This window comes from Gopherus flavomarginatus, chromosome 21, assembly GCF_025201925.1.
Source record: "Gopherus flavomarginatus isolate rGopFla2 chromosome 21, rGopFla2.mat.asm, whole genome shotgun sequence".
Taxonomy (NCBI): Eukaryota; Metazoa; Chordata; order Testudines; family Testudinidae; genus Gopherus; species Gopherus flavomarginatus.
Genome location: NC_066637.1, coordinates 14,788,423 through 14,806,354, shown reverse-complemented (window position 1 = coordinate 14,806,354; position 17,932 = coordinate 14,788,423). Strand labels below are relative to the sequence as shown.

Sequence of the window (17,932 nt, the reverse complement as noted above, 5' to 3'; positions counted from 1 at the left end):
CCATCGTTGGCAATTTTTAAGAGCAAGTTGGACAAACACCTGTCAGGGATGTTCTAGATAATTAGTCCTGCCACGAGTGCTTGGGAATGGACTGGATGACCTCTTGAGGTCCCTTCCAGTTCTCTGGTTGTACAATCAGGGACAACGGGGGAGAGGAGAAGGGGTATGGGACAATTGGATAAAGGGAGAAGGGGCACTAGACATTGGGTAACCAGGCACTTCATCAAGAGGTGTGGGGATAATGTCCGAATTGCTAAGACTGCCAATTCCATGAACATCCCAAGCCCTTTCCAGACCCAGCAGGCCAGAGCGGATGCAGCATTCCAGCCCAATTCTTCTCTTTCCCTTTCTTCCCCAGGACAAGAGGCGGCGCTACAGCATGATGCATTCCCAGGAGTCAGGCAGTTCCGTTTTCTTTCACTCCCAGGAAGAGGGAGCTGGCTCGGATAGCTGGAGCTATCCCAAGGACTCTGAGGGGGGGGTCCCTTCAGAGCAGACCCCTGATCTCTTGGTGGTTGGTGGAGAACCAAGGAGAGAATCTGACCTAGAGACGGGTCAGTTTCTCCTTGTTGTAAACCCAACAGTATCACCCACTCCTCTCCCTGATCATTGCCTTTAGCCACTGGTTTGTCCCTTTCAGATAACATCCCTTCAGCTGTATCTCTGCGAAGTGACAGGGGTCTCGGGAGAAGTGGCAACAAATCACACAAAGCTCAGAGACTCCATTTGGCTTGGCTGCTTTATCCAGCCATGTCTGGGAATCGAACTGGGAACCCATTGAGAATAGCCATCCCCGAGATTTGCAGCACATGCTGGGCTCTGGCCTTGGGATTATTATTGCAATGTTTACGCTCCCTCTCATAGCCAAAACCATCTGCACTAAAAGGTTTCCTGGCTTCTTGGTGACCCTCTGCAAGGTTTGGATCAGGCCAAATTCCAATTCCAGATGTAGGATCTTCCTGAACCCCATCCCACCACTAGGCAGCCTGATGAGTGTATCCCTCTGGGGACATGCCAGGCCCTGTTGCTTCCACAAAGGGGGGGAGAGTGGTTAGATTAGGGGACTGGGAATCAGGACTCTTTGGTTCTCCATTCCTGGATCTGCCACTGACTTGGCCTGCAACACTGTGCAAGTCACTTTGCCTTTCCCTGCCTCACATTCCCCATCAGCAGAACGGGGCAAATGATGTTTACCTACCTGCCAGCATGGGAGAGGACAGAGGTGTGCAACTCTTTGCCTAGACACTCCTCAGACTTGCAAAACAGTCCCTTAACAAGGATCAAAGTCACACTCAGTGAGGAGAGAGGAGTCTGGGGCAGATGTAAAACCAAGGTCCTGACCTTATGGGCATTAACAAGTCCCTGGCACTATTCTCAAGGCTAAGGGTATTGATCCTGTTGGCCTAGTCAAACTCCAACAGTGTCACGGCTCTGTTCCCTCCCAGGAAGGGCTGCATGTCAGTCCTGGGTGCAGGGATTCCTGATTCGAATAGGGATCCTTCAGGACGAAAGCCGCTCTATGAACATAAGTCCATGTACTATATTCCAAAGCTTGGCCCCTTCATGCCTGGGCCACCCCTGTGTATGAGCAGTGTGGAGGGTTCTTTTCCTTGGGTCTCTCAAGCGCAAATCTCTCTGTTGTCCTTCTCTGTACCTGGTTTCTCTCTCTCCCATCCAAGGTCCATCTTCCCAGCAGAGTCAGGGCGATTCTCTGTGGAGTTGGTGGGAGTGATTGGGTGGGAAGGGGTCTCCCACTCTCTGGGGATGTTAAAAGCCTGGCTGGCATTGGCTGGTCCCGCTGCTGATCAGCTCTTCCTTCAAACAGAGCTGGACCCTAAATCGTCCTCCAGGCGAAGGGTGTACAGCACCAATCAGATTGCCAACCCCGAGCCTTTCAAGAGGGTCCCCACAGCCAGCGATCCGAGCGCAGCCCTGGGGAAGAATCCCCTTCGCAAAGCTCACATACAGGATCTGTGCCAACTCAGCCTGGAGCCACAGCTGTGGCCAGCGGATTTCCAGGTAAGGGCCGGTACTGGGCCTCGATACACCAGCAGGGGCCTCTCCAGGGTATTTGCACCCTGCTGCCTCTCTTGTGCCGGCGCAGCCTGGGCCCTGCTTTCTAGCTCAGAGGGGCTCTTTTCAGAGCACATGGCAGTGTCACTGCCCTGAGGTCCTGTTACACAGCCTAGCTCCTGCCCGATGCGCCATTTTCTTGCACTGGAGCCTGGAGATCCAGGACTTACACTGTGACTCCCCAGCCCCAGTCTCCAGCACAGAAGCTGCAGGGTTAGAGCCTTTCCCACCCTCCTCACTCCCCCGTCCCCTCAGTTCCCCTGGATACTTTGGCCTCCCTGTACTGTGGCCACATAGGACCAGGCTTTCAGACGTACTCAGCTCGGGTGGGAACCAGTAGCCTGATTTTTGAATGGTCTCAGTGTGCAAGGTGCAGGGTGAGTGGAAGGAGCAGAGCTTTCCTGAAAATCTGGCCCCAGGTGTGAGTGCTGAGCAACTAAACATCTGGCCCTGGGCTCTTCTGAAAATCTGGCCCACGGTGGAGGATTCCAGCTTCCAGACCCCAGTGGCTGCTTTGCAGGGTGCTCACCTGCCTGCTTCGCCATCTCCTCCTCCCTCTCATCTGCATGACACCACCCCAGAGCTGGAGCTTCCAGTATTGCTCCGCAGCCCTAGGGCAACCTCTAGGGTATAGGATGCTCTGCAGTGTGTGTCAGCCAATGCCTCCTCTCCCAAGGCCCTGTCTCCAAACCAACTGCTATAGTCACACAATGCTCTCCTGCCCACCTTAAAAGCACACTCAGGTGACTCCGCCCATATAATCAGGTGCAGGGGCAGCCTTGCAGCGGCAGGCAAAGCTCCCAGGTTAGTGGGGCTCAGATCTGGGGTGTGCTTGTGCGCGCATGCGCGTTTTGTGCTGCAACGTGGTGCCAAGAGGAAAACTTTGCTGCCAGAAATAAAGCCCCGCAGGTAGAAAAATCCTGTCCAGATTTCCAGCGGCGGGCGCACGACAGGTCCACCACTTCTTTTCATAGCCTGGGCTCATGAGTTTTGTCGCCATCTCTACTGTCTCCTTCATCAGCAGGGCCTGAGCTCTGCTCTGTTGTTTGTTGGATCCTAGTTATACCTTTTAATTCTTCTTGGGTTCATATTTCACCAGAGTTTGACCAAATAATATAAACCCTTTGGAGCTGTAGCAGCACCTGTATGCCTCACAGCAGAACACAAAGTTAATCTTGATGCAAATCCCCTGTTAATATACCGCCGGGTCCAAGGCGATGAAAGATAGGGTACAAAAGGAGCTGGAGAGGAAGTCTGCCCCAAGCAAGTTTCCAGAGAGATTTTGCTTTAATTCACAGCACTTTCTTTTCACCTAGACACAATAGGCTACATTATCCCCAGAATGAGTTTGCATCAATGTCCCAGCCATTCTGATCACTCCCACACCTTAACAACTGTGGGTCCAATTCATTCCCTGGTGGTACTCCACTGGGCCAGAGAGATTCAGATGTGCCTGAACCCCACCCATTGCACCTGAGGCAGGGGACAGAGGTGGCTTTGTCACGTTTTTGCTCCCTCACCATTCCAGAGACTGCTGGGAGCTAATTCAGCCCCTGGTTCAAGCTAGAGCAGCCTCCAAGCTGCTCTAACTTGTGCCAGCTGGAACAGCTTCCTAGTGCTTGTGGGCCCCTAGGGCCACCTGTGCTCCACCTATGCTTTTTACAAGAAAAGGTCGGGGATATGCTGGGAATGCTGAGTGGGAAGGGTCCGAGGTTCAGCCCACAAGAAGGCTGCTCGCTTCCCTTCTGAGGTCATTATAAACTGAAATGAAAAGGCGAGGTTAGCTGAAAGGGTGATTTCCGTGGTCTGTGGTGAATCAGAGGCATTCAGTCCCCTTTGAACCTGATCTCAGTGTGACGATTTTCAGGCAAAGGGCTGGAATGGCTTGCTCCAGTGTTTGACATGCCTGAGGTGGTCTCCTTCGAAATCAGTGTCCGCAACAAGCCTGGGCAGACCAGAGCAAGAACAGCTGCTGCTGCATCCTTGTTCCCATGACAACCCTGAACAGGGTATCTGAGGTCTTTGCTATGTTTCTTCTCTGCCACAGGTTACAGAGATTGGCAGGGAGGGGAGGGGGGCCGAGGGAAGGACAAACGGGGCGATGGAGAGCTGTGAAAGAGAGACAGTAAGAGTGAAGGGAACGGATGAGTAAAACATGGGAGAGGAATTATTCTCTCAGCCTCAGGGGTAGAGGGAGACTGGGTGCTAGTCATGGAACATCACTAACTCCAGGTATTTCTAAGGGGTGGTTAATTACAGACGTGCCAGGGTGGATGCTTCATTCCTTCTGTGCTGTAGCGCTGGCGAGGTATTTGTGTCTGCACCATTAGGGTCGGCCAGGCCCCAGTCTCTGTGCATTGTGGGGGATGATGGTGTTTAGAAGACGATAAGGAGAAATCAGCCCTTGTCAGAATGCAGCCAGGAGTTAGACACGTGTTCTGCTTGGTTTTAATTGCTGCCTTGTTCTGCGCCATCTCTCACACTGTGGGTGTGTGTGTGGGGGGGCAGCTTGACATTTTCAGAGATGTGAACTCAGAGTTCATCTCCCTTCCTCCCTCAATGCCCACACCACAACTGGAAAGGAAAGGTCAGAGCGTCAGGATAGACCTTCCCTGATCTCCAAGGAGAAAGGGCTCAGGAGGGGAAAGAGCGAGTGGAAACATGCCGGCAGTAGCTTCCAGAGAGAGACTTTCCACTGAACTCACATCAGATGCCTCCTTGCTTAGGCTCTGCCACTTTAGGGCATTTTCAGGGATCAGGAGAAGCCAAACTCAGCTGAGAACAAGGGGGAGGGAGTGTCCCTTCATCGCAGGGAATTCCCTCTGACTCAGACAGAGCGGGCTCTGGACAATTGAGGAGCCGTGGGGAGCTGGAAATGAGTTTGGTGATCCGCAGCCAATCCACAGGACAGGAGACGGGCCCATCATCCAAAATCCACTGTCCAAACTGCTCTGCCCTTACTCCCCTCCATTCTTGTGGGCAGTTGTAGAAGAGAGGCCAAGGGTTGAATGGGCTATGGAAACTGAATGCCCCACCCAAACCCTAGAGAGGACCCCACCTGGTCAGGGCAGGGGTATTTGTACTGGAGGCCAGGGCAAAGCTTGCCACTGCCATGCTGAGCTTGGTCTGTGAGGAATCAGAGGATATCGGCCTTCAGGGCATCTTTCTGCAACACTAGGATTTCTGTCTCTCTTGCTCCCAGGAATGGAGTGTCTGTATAGAGACCAGCCTTAAAAATGCTGGACAAAGGTATGAATGCTGCCACCTAAGGCCTGCTCTGCACTAGAAAATTAAGCCATCTTACCTATGTTGCTCAGAGGTATGAAAAATCCCCCCTCCCCCAAAGGGGCACAGTTAAGCCAAATTAGCCCCCAGCATAGGCAACACTAGGTGGACCTAGCTACTGCCTCTCAGGGAGGTGGAGCACCTACCCTGGGAGGAGAACCCCTCCTGTCTGCATAGGTAGATAGAGTCTAGGCTTCATGCAGAAGAGCCTTCAGGCTTAGCAGAGTCGCTGATACAGGGATCTGTTTCCCTCCCTTTCTGCCCACCCCCAAGGAACTATTTTAAGGAGGAAGAACGCTGCTCAGTTTTCCCTTTGTAACTAAGTAGCTGGGCCCAGCCTGTCTATTTCTGTCCTTCTCTTAGTTGTCATGTGAAGTAATTAAAAGAGCCGGATTGAGGAAATTCACATTTATCCTTCCACTGGTCAGGGGAAGGCGCTGCCTCGATGACTCATTCCAGCCCCAAAGGGAATGCATCTGGGGCATGCACTGAGAAATAAATCCCAGTCGGTTGTCAGGGGACCTTTGCAGGGTGGTGGTGAAACACTTGTGTTCAGTAAACAGATGCCGTTTCACATGTCAGCGTTTTACATGTCTGATGAGCCAATAGGAGAGCTGAGTCCGGAAGGGAATGGGTCAAACACAGGTGGGTATGGTAGGATCTCGCCTTCCTATCAATCCATCCATTCCCTACACAAACCTCTTCTTTCCAGTGGTCTATCATCATATATCCCCCCCCCCAACAGTTGCTGTGCCCGTGTCTTTCCTAACAAGACCCCCAACCATTGTCCATGCCCATCTATCCCACTCTGAACTTTCTCTGTTTACAGCCTTTCACCACCAGCCCCTATGTTGCCACCACACGGATACGAGGCGCCGGCGCCAGGAGGCCCTCTCTGCTGCACCAGAGCTGCATGTCGTTTTGTCAGGACGTGGACGGTCCCCACCCACAGGATGGTCTTCAGCACATGGTTCCAGGCAGGTGCCTGGGTCAGCCAGAGACCAGCTCTCTCCTGAGATCCTCCTCGGGAAGCCGGAGCCCTGGGGATCAGGGTAAGTGACATCCAGCAGGTTGCTATCAAGAGGGTCCACCTCTGGAGCACAACTGGCCTAGCACTCTAACCAGCCTATCTGTGCACCTCCCACCATAGCACCTTGGTGCCTGTTTAGGTAAACTGGGAAACATTTGGTCAAATCGTAAAGAGGCCAGTGGCAAAACTGCTGCCCCAACATGCCCCCCTCCTGGATGAATATGGAATTGCACCACTTCTTGCCTCAGTTTCCCCACCCCCTCTTTCTTTTGGCCTACTCCAGCCAGAAGAGGGTCCTAATCTTCAGCCAGACCACTTTACAGAGTCTAGCCCCTTATTATCCTTTACTAAAGTCCTGCAGAAACGTAAACAAAACAAACCTTCAGCCTGGCTGGGCTCGGCTGGCCTCCTCCTCCTCACAAGTACATCTCATCCTCTCCCGTTTGCCCCTTTGACTAGTCCAGGCTCCTGGGCATTCAACAACCTCACTGTCTGGGCTGGCAAACTTCTCTCCTCACTCAAGGCTCCAGGCAGGTTCCAGTTCCTTAAGACCCTGGTCTCCAATCAGGCTTCCAGCTCCTGCCTGGAGTAGCTGCTCTGCTCTGTTTCCTCAGGCTGCTTCAGAGAAAGGGAACACCCCCTCTCCTTTCCTCTGGGTTGCCTCTCTCCAGCTGGGCACTCCCATGCCCCGGCGCTTGATGAGGAAAAACAAAACCCTCCAGCTGGGCTTTATCCCTAATCAGGCCTGGGACTGCCTCCTGGTGCCCCCAGCCTGGTTAATTGGCTTCTCAAGCCCATATTAACCCTTTCACAGCATATGTGGAGTAAACCAAACTTTGTTTGACTCGCTGGACCAACTCTGCAGCTGTAATAAATCAGCTGTGATTGGGGGTGCAGGCTCTGGGTTGGGACCAGAAATGTGGGGTTTGGGCTGCGGGAGGGGGCTCCGGGCTGGTGCAGGAAGTGGGGTGCAGGAGGGGGTGAGGGCTTCAGCTGGGGGTGCAGGCTCTGGGATGGGACTGGAGATGAGGGGTTTGGGGTGCAAGAGGGGGCTCCAGACCTGGGGGGTTGGGCAGAGAGATTTGGAGTGCAGGAGGGGGCTGTGGGTTGAGGCAGGGGGTTGGGGTGCAGGAGGGGGAATGGGCTCTGGGATGGGGGTGCAGGCTCTGGGATGGGGCTGGGGAGGCGTGGTTTGGGGTGCGGGAGAGGGCTCTGGGTTTGGGGGGACTCAGGGCTGGGGGTCAGGGTGCAGGCTTACCTCAGGTGCAGCAGGGCTAAAGCAGGCTCCCTGCATGTCCTGGCATCATGCTGCACCGTGGAAGCGGCCAGCAGCAAGTCCAGCTCCTGGGAGTGGGCAGGAGGTTCTGCGCCCTGCTTTTGCCCATGGGCACCACCCTCCCAGCTCCCATTGGCCTTGGTTCCTGGCCAATGGAAGTGTAGAGTCGGTGCTTGGGGCAGGGGCAGCGCATGGATCCCCTCTTCCCCTCCTGCCTAGGAGCTGGATCTGTTGGCTGCTTCCGGGGCGTAGCGCAGTGCCAGGACAGGTAGGAACTAGTCTGCCTTAGCCCTGTAGCACTACCGACTGGACTTTTAATGGCCTGGTCGGCGTTGCTGACCGTAGCCACCAGAGTCAGTTTTCGATTGAGCATGGCAGTTGAAAACCAGCCACCTGGCAACGATATTTGTTGTCACTGCTATCGTATCTTTCATCCAAGGGTCACAAAGTGCGTTACAAACACAAATGAAGACTCAAGGACCCTGGAAATTGGTATAATCCACATTTAACACAGGGAGAAACTGAGGTACCAAGCAGTTAAGTCACCTGCCCAAGGTCACACTGTGAGTCATTTGCTGTCAGATACAGAATACAGAAACTCACTGACATCACTGGGTGTAATAGGGAGCAGACTTTGACCCCAAGTGTCCTTACAATCAATCCTGGGTTCTAACTCCTACTCTGGCATGTTGTCAAAGTGGCCCTCATTTGGGCCACCAGTGACAGCAGAGGATGGGAGACAGCCTTGCCCTTCACTATGATGTTAATTCATTATGTGCCTGTTGCTTGCCTGCAGAATCTGCCCAGCACCCTTCCTTTGCCTTTGAAACAGAGACTTCGTCAGACTGGGATCCCCAAGATCTTGATCTCAGCTCCTCCAGGGGGTGCCCGCGCTCCCCCAGGGCCACCTGCAAGGCGGTGGTGAAGGGGTTAAGGAGTAATGAGCCTGTCCAGTGGGAAATCACCTTTGACATCCGGCCTCTGTTCCAAGACAGAGAGAGCTGTGAGAACAGCGAAGGAGATCTGTGGAACGAGACCTTCCACCACTTGGCGGCCAAGTCCATCATCCGGGATTTCGAGCTGCTGGCCGAGAAGGAATGTGAAATCGAACACGGTAATGCCGGCGTCCTTGCCAGCCAGCCTCAGTGAGAATGGAGGGCCAGATTCCCAGAGCTGGTGTAAACCATTGCAGCTGCAGTAGCCTCAATTATACCACGTCAATTTACAGCAGCTGGGGATCTGGCCCTCAGTGTTCTCACATGTTAACACAAGGTCACATGGTGGAGATGCACCGTGGCCATGTGTTGATGCTCCATGTGATGATCTGAGGAGAGTCCCCCAAGGCTGGCCTCATGCCCTCTCTGCTTTTCTCCAGCTCACCTAATTGCTCATTAAATATCCCTGCTTCATGTTAGCACACTCCTTCTCCTGTCCCTCTCGCCTTCTCCCACACTCCCCTGCTTCCCACATAGGGCTGCTAGCTATATTTTTAGTGGGTTAGTCACGTTGAGTCGTGAGCCCAAATCAAACGCTTTTAGGCCTTTTGAGAACCATAACACAACACCTGCTGTTCAGCCCCCTCCGCCATGGAGTTGCAATGCTCAGGGCCTGGCTTTGAATGGAACATCAAACGGTTCCGTTCAAAGAAGTATCCAGACGTTTAGACTCTACCAGGAAATCTAGCCCCGATTATCACTCCTAGCGGAGCTGTTTGGACACGTCTCTGAACAAGTCTGTGAATTAGCCAAACCTCTTGGGCTGGGGATCTCTTGATCGCAAGTCCCCTTGTGATATTTCTGCTATTTCCCAGTTCTGGCACAGACAGAAGTGCAGAGAACTGTTTCCCCCCTCCCGGAATGTCATTGTTTCTGCCTCCAGTCCTGGCCCAGAAGTGCAGAGGCCTCTGACATGAAAATGAGTGGGCTGGGAAAGGAAACCAACAGATTTGAGCCTGTTTGGCTGTGGTTTGAGTTTGGGGTGTTGCTTCAGTGGCTGGGGAGGGTTATTTTTAATTTGCCCATCCAGGTGGGAGTCAGAGAGCCAAATTCTGCTCCGATTCAAACCCATTGAACTCCGGGGACGTGCATGTGCTGTAACTCAGCACAGAATTGGTCTGAAAACACACTCTCCCAAAGACACATGAACCAAAAAGGCATTCACTGATTTCAATGAACTTACAGCAGGGACGAATTTGCCCCCTGGGAGTTAATAAGGAGGAGGCCTTTGGCACTGCAGAACAAGACCCAGTGAGATGGGAGGGAGGGCTGTGGGGACACAGGCCCAGGAGCCAGCATACAATACTGAGCTCTGTCAGCTAGCAACGTCCTCTACTGCAGGCTAGTAGCATCTCTCTGTTCTTCATCCCTTTCTTGAAGTAACCCAAGGATGAAATTATCACGGAGAAGTAAAATCAAATGCATGCATTAAGAAACAAGGAGAGAATACTAGCCAGCCTGGAAAGGAGGAGAAGATGCGATTATTTAGATGGAAGCTGGGTATGCATGGGCAGCGACTGAAGAGTTGACTTTCTCCGGGTGTGCTGGGTTTGCTGCTGGGCGTGGCATAGGAGCTCTTCTCTCTCTAGCGCCCCTTTCTGTTGGTCACTCTGGTCCCATGATGCTCTGCCTTTTCTCATGACTCTGTCCCCCAACCTGGTCACGCTTTAGTCCCATCCTTTCTGGGTATCAGAAAGTCCAACAACTAAAACTTCAATACGCTTACAGAAGGTTTTCTGCCTTCACTGGAGGCCTTGTGGTCCTGAAACCCATTTTTGTCTCAAGGCTCTCAAAACTCCTTATCCTGTGTTGTCCAGGGCTGCACACCACCTTCCCAGTGATGGGTAGGGGAACCCAGGCCCTCCAAAGTTCACCCTGCTTTCAGGGCCAGGACTCGCATGGCTGTCCCCTGGACTCCCCCCAGAAATCCCAAAACAAAAGTACAACTTAACCCAACTTCTGCTCTCCTTGGGCTTAACCTTCCACAGCTCCTCAGTTAAATGCCTCCCAGGGCTCTCTTCCTAGACATCGAGATCCTGCCCTGGTATCAGGACTCATCACCAGAGCTTGCTCCCTACTCTCTCCTGGCCTCCTGCCAGTCTTGTCTACTCACAAGAGGATCCCAGTATCAACTCTTCCCCTGAGTTTCCTCCTTGACCCTCCCAGCTTCTCCACTGTCTAGTCCAGTTTGATACACAAGACAGTGACTCGCAGGCCTCTCTTTAATGTGTCTCCTGCGGCTCTTTGCAGCACATGCTATTAAAACACTGGGCGCTTTTACTATGTTATTAACCAATTTAAGTTATCAACTTGCACTAAGTTATTAACTTATTTGTCGTGAGACTATTATATATGTATATAAAAAGCAAAATATTTCCCGTCATACTGTTTAAATCTGACTAGAACGTATAGTAAACAAAACAATGAATTCACACGACTGGGGCTTTTGGGGGCTTATCACTAATGTGACTCCTGCACTGCCATGGCCACTGCTCTAGTCCCAGAAAGTGATTGCAGAGTTCCTCTCTGCAGCCCACTTCTAAGCTTAATTTCCCTTCTTTATAGTCACCAACCCTGCTGGGCTTCATCTTTAATTAAGCCTGGGCCATCCCTTCCCCCTGCATTGTATCCAGGTAGCATATTAGCTCTCAGGTCCACATTAACCTTTTCATTGCCTGTGTGGGGTACACGCCTCATCAGAGGAGCACAGCTGAAGCTGGACTGGGTTGCTAATTGAAAGCATGTGATGTGTAACACCTCTAGGCTTGGCCTGTTGACCCAAGCGGGGATGGTTTGTTTCACTGTGGCTTGGTTTGTTGGTGGGCTCAGAGGTGTTTTACAGCAATGCATTGTGGCGCATCACTTTCCAGTGGTGTGGTACGGATGGATTCAGACACATTCAAGGGCTTTCGAAAGGCACTGATACCAACTGGTGCCAGCCCCAGCAAGTGCTGATTGTGATCCCAGCTGTGCTATGGTGGCAAAGAAACACTGGGCCATTCAAAGAGGCCCAGTGCCTCAGATCACTGAGATCCTTGAGTTAAGACTCTACGGCTCAATATTAATGTACAGAAGAGCTGGCAGCTTGATTGAACCCATCGATCAGAGCTGGCTGGCTTCCTAAAGCTGACTCAGCACTCCCAGACAACCTGCCCTGCTTCTTGGATAAAAGCTGGGATGGGGTCTTGAAAGCCTTTCTCACTGTGTGCCCTCCTAGGACACTAAACCAGGGGAGAGAGGGAGAATGACCACCGTGGGGAATCTAATGGATGGGCCCTCGCACCAAAGCCATCTCTCTCCTTCTTTCTCTAGGCCGTTCCCCTGTTCTCAGCTCTGTCCCACCTGGGAGGAAACTCCAAACGGGTCGAGTGCCTGGGATGCTTCTCCCTGGGCAGCAATATTGGGCTGGAGGATACAGTGTCTGGCCCTGGAGAATGGCACTATCTAGTCAGCTGCTTGCAGCAGCCACAGAAATTTTCCCCATGCTGCCCCATGCCATTCTGCCTTGATTCTGCCCCAGAGAGACCACAGCTCTGGGCAAAAGGATATGCCAGTCCCCATGGTCAGTTCAGTCCTGGGCCTCTTTGCTGAGAGTGCCAGTGAGGAGGTTGAGGCGTGTGGGTGGCTTTTGTGATCTAGGCCCCAGGAGAGGGACTGAGCCCACAGAACTCACGAATTGTAACCTGACATCTCTCACCCCACAGGGTCTGGGAGGCGGTACCAGGTAAACGCTGTGCAGACCAGCAGAGCCTGCAATGTCATCAGCAAGTACACGGCCTTTGTCCCGGTGGACCTGAGCACCAGTGGCTACCTGCCAACCGTGGTCGAATATGCCAATGCAGGTAACAGGACACTCCAGCATAGCATTGTTATTGGGCTGGGGCTGGCATGCCTCCCACACTCCCTGCTAATCTCCTGAGCCCCATTGCACAGCAGTGCGAGGGGCCAGCCTGGGGGTGTCATACGGGAAACCTGGTTCAGACAGCACCTCAGAGCTTGGGCAGGGAAAAAAAACCAGGCCTGCCAATGTAGGTAATAATAACAAATCCATTCTCTTCTGTGAGGTTCAGGGCAGCTGGGCCCTGGATCTCCAGCTACTCCTTCAGTGCAGGTCTCCATGGTGTTCATGTGTCCATATATCCTGGCCCCAGAGGTTCTTAGTCTTGGGCTATGATTGAGCTCTCCAGCACTGGAGCCCAAGGGTGTGTCTGTCAAACTTGGAGGCCAGGGGCTTTCCGCTCCACCATGCAGTTCTGACCGATCACAGCCAGCTTGGGGCCTGGAGATGAAGGGGTCTCTTAGCCTGGGCTGTTCTGAAGGCCCACAGCCTACGACAAAGAGGTCATTGCAGCAGGTAGGGCCGCCCAGAGGATTCAGGGGGCCTGGGGAAAAGCGGGGGAGCTGCAGTGCTTGTACTCACCTGGCGGCGGTCTGGGTCTTTGGTGGCATTTTGGTGGTGGTGGGGCCCTTCAGTCGCTCCACGTCTTCGGTAGCACTGAAGGGCCCCCCGCCTCCGAAATGCCGCCAAAGACCCAGAGTGACTGAAGGGCCTCCCCGCAGCCGAAATGCTGCCGAAGACCTGGAGTGCTGCCGGGCCATTGCCCCACTTGCCCCCCCTCTGGGAAGCCCTGGCGGCAGGAAAGGGGGTGTACTTGGTTGGAGAGCAGGAGTTTGACGAACACCCCTCTCTTGAGAGCCTGTGGCCAGTTAGGGAAGTGGTGGGCTCTCAGAGGGCTCCAGGCCCTTAGCATAGAGTGAGCACCACAGAAGTGGCCTACTGCTGAGGAAGGAGTCCCTAGGCCAGACAGGAGTACAGTAGCCTGTCCCAGGGCGAAGGAGGGTGCCATTGCTAGGATTGGATGCTGTGAAGTGACTGATTTCATCGAACATGATTGGCATCGTGTTTGTCGGTCCATTGGGAACGGTAATGCTGTGAATTCCCTTTGTTCATACCAAGGGTCAGCATTCAAACAAGGTGGCCAACGGAGCTCAGGCTCAGGAAGCAGAAGGCACCGAGTCTTCTCCGTCGGACTCGGACGCACCCAGTCGACTTGTGGCCAGGATGGCGCAGACGATGGATTTTACAGCATGAGTAAGATGGCAGCCCTTCTGAGGCTCAGATTGTAATAATTCATTAGAACCCGTGGGTATGACCTTTCATAGGACATGCACTGACACATGCTGTCAGCCCCCTCCATTTTTTTGCCTCTGGTCAGTTTTCTTCTTCTGGCCTTTTCTTTAGCTCTGATGCCTGTTTCTTGAAGGGCAGTAACAGCACAGAGTTTAACTCCTGTAAGCAATAACAGCATTTTCAGGATGAAATCCTGACCCTAGTGAAGCCAGTAGGATTTTTGCTATTTGCTGCAATCGGGACAGGATTTCACCTCAGAAATCTGTAATCTGAGCCGCACCAGGCCAACCGCCACAAACCCTGAGTTACAATGCCCTGGCTAGCTCCAGGGTAAATGAAAGCAGTCCATCTAGGCTATGCCCCATGTGACAAAATGGCCAATGTAGTATGGTGGGTCCTGCACTTTTTTTGGTGTGGGGCTAAGATGCCACCTCTTTCCCCTGCTCTTGGGGCACCAAGGGCCCCACTAGTGGCCCAGGAAGGTGGTAAAGGAGGGAAGCAGGGGAAGGGTCTGCGTTTGCGCTTTACTCTGAGCCCCAGTCCCTCTCAACCCCTGCGGGTTCTTACCCTCTTCCCCCTTGGGTGGGGTACCTTTGGTCCTTAAACACTGCAGGAGGGAGTCTCCCTCGCCGGCTGGGGCAGGGTCTCCCTTACTCCGGTTTTCTGATCTTCCAAGTCTCACAGCACACTTCCAAGCTCCAATCCTCTTTCCTTCCTCCTTCTCCCCGGACTGCCTGAAGCAGGGGATTTTATTAGGTTGCTAACAGGGCCTTAATTGACTACAGGTGCTCCAATTAACCTGTAGCAACCCTCCCTAGTCTACAGGGAACCATGCCTTAATTAGCCTAGGGCTTATATACTTCCTCTCCACCACTCTCCCACTGCTCCCTGGCCCTCCTGTATCACACCCACCCGCTATAGAATTGTCTCTGTCTTTCCTATGGCCAAGATGACCACTCTTTGGAAAGGAATATACCCAGCTACTGCCGTATGAAAGGTCTGATGAGGAGCAAAGCATGTGGTCTAGACAGCTAACCATGTTTCTGGCTGGAATCCATCTCTTGAAACAGGGCATCTATAAAAGAACTTACTCTGAAACGCTCAGATCACGAGAAGTAACTCTTGCTGATGCTCTGAGGTTAACTGGCAGCACAACACAGGGGACATGAGGAGCTGAGCCTGCTGTAATTAGAGACTAGGGGACTTCAGACACTTGACTGTCTCTGTAAATCTCCTACTAATGAAGATAAGTTAGGTTGGACTTTGTCTCACGCAGTCATGACTGCTGCTGAATTAAAATGATCTTCTCCTTCAGGGATAAGGAAAGAGCTGGAATTCATGATTGTTTTGAAAGTAACTGTGCTGAAAAATATGTTTTCTCTCTCAGAATATATCTAGAATCAGCTGAGCTAGGTCTCTGCACAGGGCTTGTCTAGGGGGTCGCACAATAATGATTTGAACTTGCTATGCATCCAGATGTTGTTATATTGTAATGCAGGCGTTTCTATGATCAGTCCCTGGAAAGGAAGAGTGGCCATTTGCCAGCTCCTCTTATATGTATTGAAACAACAATAAATACAAACAACAGGCAGGCTGGATCCATAGCTGCGGAAATAGACTTAGCTTTATTGAAGTTAATGGAGAAAACAGTTCAAGTTATTCACATCAATTACACTTCACTGATTGACACGTGTATACACAGGTATGTCGGCTCTGCCAAGCTGGAACAGACCAATGTCCTCTCTGTGGCCCTGGGCAAAAGCAGATGGTCCAGAGGAGGGTATAACCTCCTCACAATGCATCAAACTGTGCAATCCTCTACCACTGTGAAGGAGAAGGATTCTCCCTGACCCCTACTAATAATCTATTTATTCTTTGGACTGTGAGGATTGTCATCTCTAGTCATTTCTACCCTAGCTAGAGGGACCCACAGATGTTATTCGGAATTGTACAATTAAACACCTAATCCTTGCTGAATGTTACTGCAGGATTTGCGTCCACAGTCTGAGGTTGATGGTCTTTAAAATTGGGTTGTCACTTCTAGCTCGCATCCCCACACCTTATCAATGAAAGATCTAACCATAATGATGGTAGTTGAGTCCAGCCCACCTCCCTGCCCAGTGCCTTTATACTGGATGCCTCAGTATCCCAATATGACCACTGTTCAGAGTTGTACTTTGACCAGGTTTTGGCCTCTTCATAAAGCCTTCAGAAAACTGCCCCACCAGCCCTTGTTTGCTCTAGGTTCAGCTCACTAAAGATTAGACCTTGGCACTACTCATATTGTTAGACTTGCTAAATAATCCAGTGGGCATTTGCCCAGGGCCACAGAGAGGATACAGGATTAGATGGACCATTGGTCTGTTCCAGCCTGGCAGAGCCGACATACCTGTGTATACACGTGTCAATCAGTGAAGTGTAATTGATGCGAATAACTTGAACTGTTTTCTCCATTGACTTCTCTCCAAGCTACCCAGCTTCTCAGGGGTAATTTAACCTGAAAAGCTCAGTTATCAGCACTTGATCATTAGCATGGTCCCAGTGTGTACTCCAGGTTCCTTGGCAGCACAGGGGAGATACGGGTTGCATTGGGAGGCTGAGCACAACAGCTTCGATACTAAACATTTCTGAGACACTGAAAGTTTTCCCATCACCGAGAGCAAGAGAAAGAGGAGTAAATCTCTGGCTAAAAGAGAGAAAAACACCATTCAAAGAAATGAAAAAAGCCAACCAGGTGCAGCCAATAACATCTGATGATGTTGTAACTTGCTTCCCATTTTCTTTACATGCTCAGATAAATCACATTTCTCAAAACTCACTTGGTTTATTTCAGAGTTTGAGGGTTATAAATTCTAGATTTTTTCCTGGAATGAATAAAATACAGACTGTCTTGGCATGCACATTCCTGTAGCACCTTCCATTCCAGCAGTCCTGACCAGTTTCCAAACCTTAAACCACACAGCACTCTGGAAAATGGGATTGTCCCCTTTTTACAGAAGAGGAAACTAATTTTTATGACATGCCCAAGGTCAAATAGTGACTCATTGGTAGAGATGGGAGTAGGAACGACTCCTGCTCTGCTCCAGGTTCTAGGCCACACTCTCTTCCTGGATTAGAGTTAGGGTGACCAGATGTCCCGATTTTATAGGGCTTTTTCTTATATAGGCTTCTATTACCCCCACCCCTGGTCCCGATTTTTCACACTTGCTGTCTGGTCACCCTAATTAGAGTAGACTAGAATGAAGATCACAAGAGCCTGATTGGTGGATTCAGATCTGTGGAGAGACACAGCAATGTCTGACCCTTTGGGAGCCTCCTTTTAAAAGGCTAAATAACCTCAGATGCTCACGCCTTTCAGTTCAGTAGGACGGTACAGCCAGCTCCACCAAGACATGTTAGAATGCATCTTCTGGGGTTGGAATTTCCTCCTCTGCACCTTTTGAGCTCTGGTTGTCCTAAGCAGAGCTGAGGTCCATTGAAGGAGCCCATCAGGTGCCATGAAGAGAAAGTAGATGTGGCAGAGGTGCACATGAAACAAATAGTGATGACGATGCAGTGGTGATGGGTGAGCTGGATTTGGTGGGGGTTGAGGGATTGGGAAGCAGTGATCTCTGTTCAGGATTAAGGTTTGATAAAGGCGAAAGAGGGACCCAAGGATGCTGAATGTGGTTATGATGAGGCGTCTGCCCCACACTGGTGGAGGAAGAGTTAAAAGCAGCCCTGGGGAGGCTGCGCAGCAGACAGCCAATCAGTGAGAGGCTGCAAGGAGCAGCCAATCAGGGCAGAGCAGGCCCATATCTAAAGAGAGCTGCAGGGCAGAGGAGCCAGTTCCCCCTTGGGAGCCCTAGGAGAAGGGACTGGGTCCCTGATGGGCTGGGGGAACTGCCAGCACCCGGGACAGAGCAGTGCTGGGCTGGGTCAGGGGAGTGAGAGGGAGCTCCAACCTGACTGGCTGAAAGACTGAAGCCGGGATACGGGGTAGAGAAGGTGCTAGGGCTATGGGAAAGTGGCCCAGGGAAACGGAAGGTGGAGACAGTGGAAACGGACAGAGCGTGGCTGCCATCTACAGGGTCCGTGGGTTGGGACCCGGAGTATGATGGCAGGTGAGACAGCTCCAGAGGAGAACGCCCTGTGAAAAGACT

General features: G+C 51.9%; 1 protein-coding gene across 1 annotated transcript in view; it reads left to right on the top strand.

Moving 5' to 3' along the window:
- VWA5B1 (von Willebrand factor A domain containing 5B1) overlaps window positions 1-17,932 on the top strand; it is a 75,982-nt gene that overhangs the window by 47,252 nt on the left and 10,798 nt on the right. The window contains exons 13-18 of the mRNA XM_050931121.1: window positions 359-554; window positions 1,826-2,019; window positions 6,188-6,410; window positions 8,461-8,778; window positions 12,364-12,501; window positions 13,617-13,751. Of these exons, the coding sequence (XP_050787078.1) occupies window positions 359-554; window positions 1,826-2,019; window positions 6,188-6,410; window positions 8,461-8,778; window positions 12,364-12,501; window positions 13,617-13,751 (1,204 nt within the window). The remainder of the gene's footprint in view (window positions 1-358; window positions 555-1,825; window positions 2,020-6,187; window positions 6,411-8,460; window positions 8,779-12,363; window positions 12,502-13,616; window positions 13,752-17,932) is intronic.